Source organism: Sinocyclocheilus anshuiensis, unplaced genomic scaffold (assembly GCF_001515605.1).
Source record: "Sinocyclocheilus anshuiensis isolate Anshui unplaced genomic scaffold, SAMN03320099.WGS_v1.1 C31617445, whole genome shotgun sequence".
In the NCBI taxonomy this organism is placed as follows: domain Eukaryota; kingdom Metazoa; phylum Chordata; class Actinopteri; order Cypriniformes; family Cyprinidae; genus Sinocyclocheilus; species Sinocyclocheilus anshuiensis.
The window spans coordinates 1-431 of record NW_015600422.1 but is presented as its reverse complement, the minus strand read 5'-3'; the positions used below and the strand labels follow the sequence as shown (position 1 = coordinate 431).

General features: G+C 64.7%; 1 protein-coding gene across 1 annotated transcript; it reads left to right on the top strand.

The window, feature by feature from the left end:
• Positions 1 to 4: 4 nt before the first annotated feature.
• Positions 5 to 427, top strand: LOC107682113 (formin-like protein 20; the record flags this gene model as incomplete). The annotated part of the gene is made up of 1 exon (XM_016478471.1): positions 5 to 427. A coding segment is annotated over one exon (423 nt), but the record flags the coding sequence as incomplete, so codon positions are not given.
• Positions 428 to 431: the final 4 nt, after the last annotated feature.

Below are 431 nucleotides of genomic sequence, written 5' to 3'. Positions count from 1 at the left end.
GAGCAATTCCGGTTCCTTCCTGGGCTCCCTGTTTGGGAGCAAGCGCGCCAAACCCCCTGCTCCCCTTACTCCCCCCGGGCCACATTACCCGGCCCCCGTGCCACCTCCTACTACAGGAGGGCCGCCGCCTCCATCCCCCTCCGCCCTCAGCCAGTCAGATCCAGGTGGGCCGTCCAAGATCCAAGCGCTGCATGCTCAGTACTGTCACAACAACTTTGGCCAGCCTCCGCCCCCTTACCACCATCATCATCGGTACCATATGCAGGCCGTCGCCCCTGGCCATCCGCCCGCTATCCATCATACCCTACATCGAGGGTCCCTCCCACGGCGCGGGCCGCCCGTTCCTTCACACGCCCAGTTCCAGCAGCAGCTATCCCATCATGCTCTGCAGCAAGGCCGCTACGGCAATATGGCCTGCACCCCTCCGCCTC